This window comes from Monopterus albus, unplaced genomic scaffold (genome assembly GCF_001952655.1).
Source record: "Monopterus albus unplaced genomic scaffold, M_albus_1.0 scaffold319.1, whole genome shotgun sequence".
Classification (NCBI taxonomy): Eukaryota; Metazoa; Chordata; class Actinopteri; order Synbranchiformes; family Synbranchidae; genus Monopterus; species Monopterus albus.
Genome location: NW_018128199.1, coordinates 70,208 through 70,791, shown reverse-complemented (window position 1 = coordinate 70,791; position 584 = coordinate 70,208). Strand labels below are relative to the sequence as shown.

Below are 584 nucleotides of genomic sequence, written 5' to 3'. Positions count from 1 at the left end.
TTTTTTAGTATAATATGTGTGTGGGTAGAAGTGAATCATTTACTGCTTGCAAACCAATGATGGTAAGATGATGTCATGGGGTAGGACTGGATAAGTCTGACTTCTTCCTACTCCATTCAAGCATGTACTAGGTATAAGCAAATTGATATTGGATTATGTGTAAAATTATGTGTGTTGTCATATCAACTGTTTTTACATGCTTGAAAGAATAAATCAAATCAAATCTTCATATATGATTCTCAACAAGAAAAGGAAAGGCCAAATATTTCAAAATGTCACACTGTTTATTCATAATAGTCCTGCCAAATAATCCATTTTTTAAAAGCTTGTTGACTTGTGATGAATTGCAGTTGCTTGCATATGAAATGATCTCATGTTTAACTCAAGCTAAATATTATGTGTCATTCAGAAATGCATCTAAAATTCGGGTTAAACTGAGACATAGCACAAACTTAAAGTGTCTGTCGCTGATCTTAGGTGGTGTGCGTGCTTTCCCATGGAGAAAAGGGATCTGTCTATGGGACTGATGAGAAGCAGGTACCTTTGCGAGAACTCACACAGCCCTTCACGAGTGGGAGAGCCAA

General features: G+C 36.3%; 1 protein-coding gene across 1 annotated transcript in view; it reads left to right on the top strand.

The window, feature by feature from the left end:
* LOC109974058 (uncharacterized) overlaps nucleotides 1-584 on the top strand; it is an 18,681-nt gene that overhangs the window by 17,311 nt on the left and 786 nt on the right. Inside the window, 2 exon segments of the mRNA XM_020624065.1 lie at nucleotides 478-580; nucleotides 583-584. The exon segment at nucleotides 583-584 is cut by the window's right edge and continues 272 nt beyond it. Of these exon segments, the coding sequence (XP_020479721.1) occupies nucleotides 478-580; nucleotides 583-584 (105 nt within the window).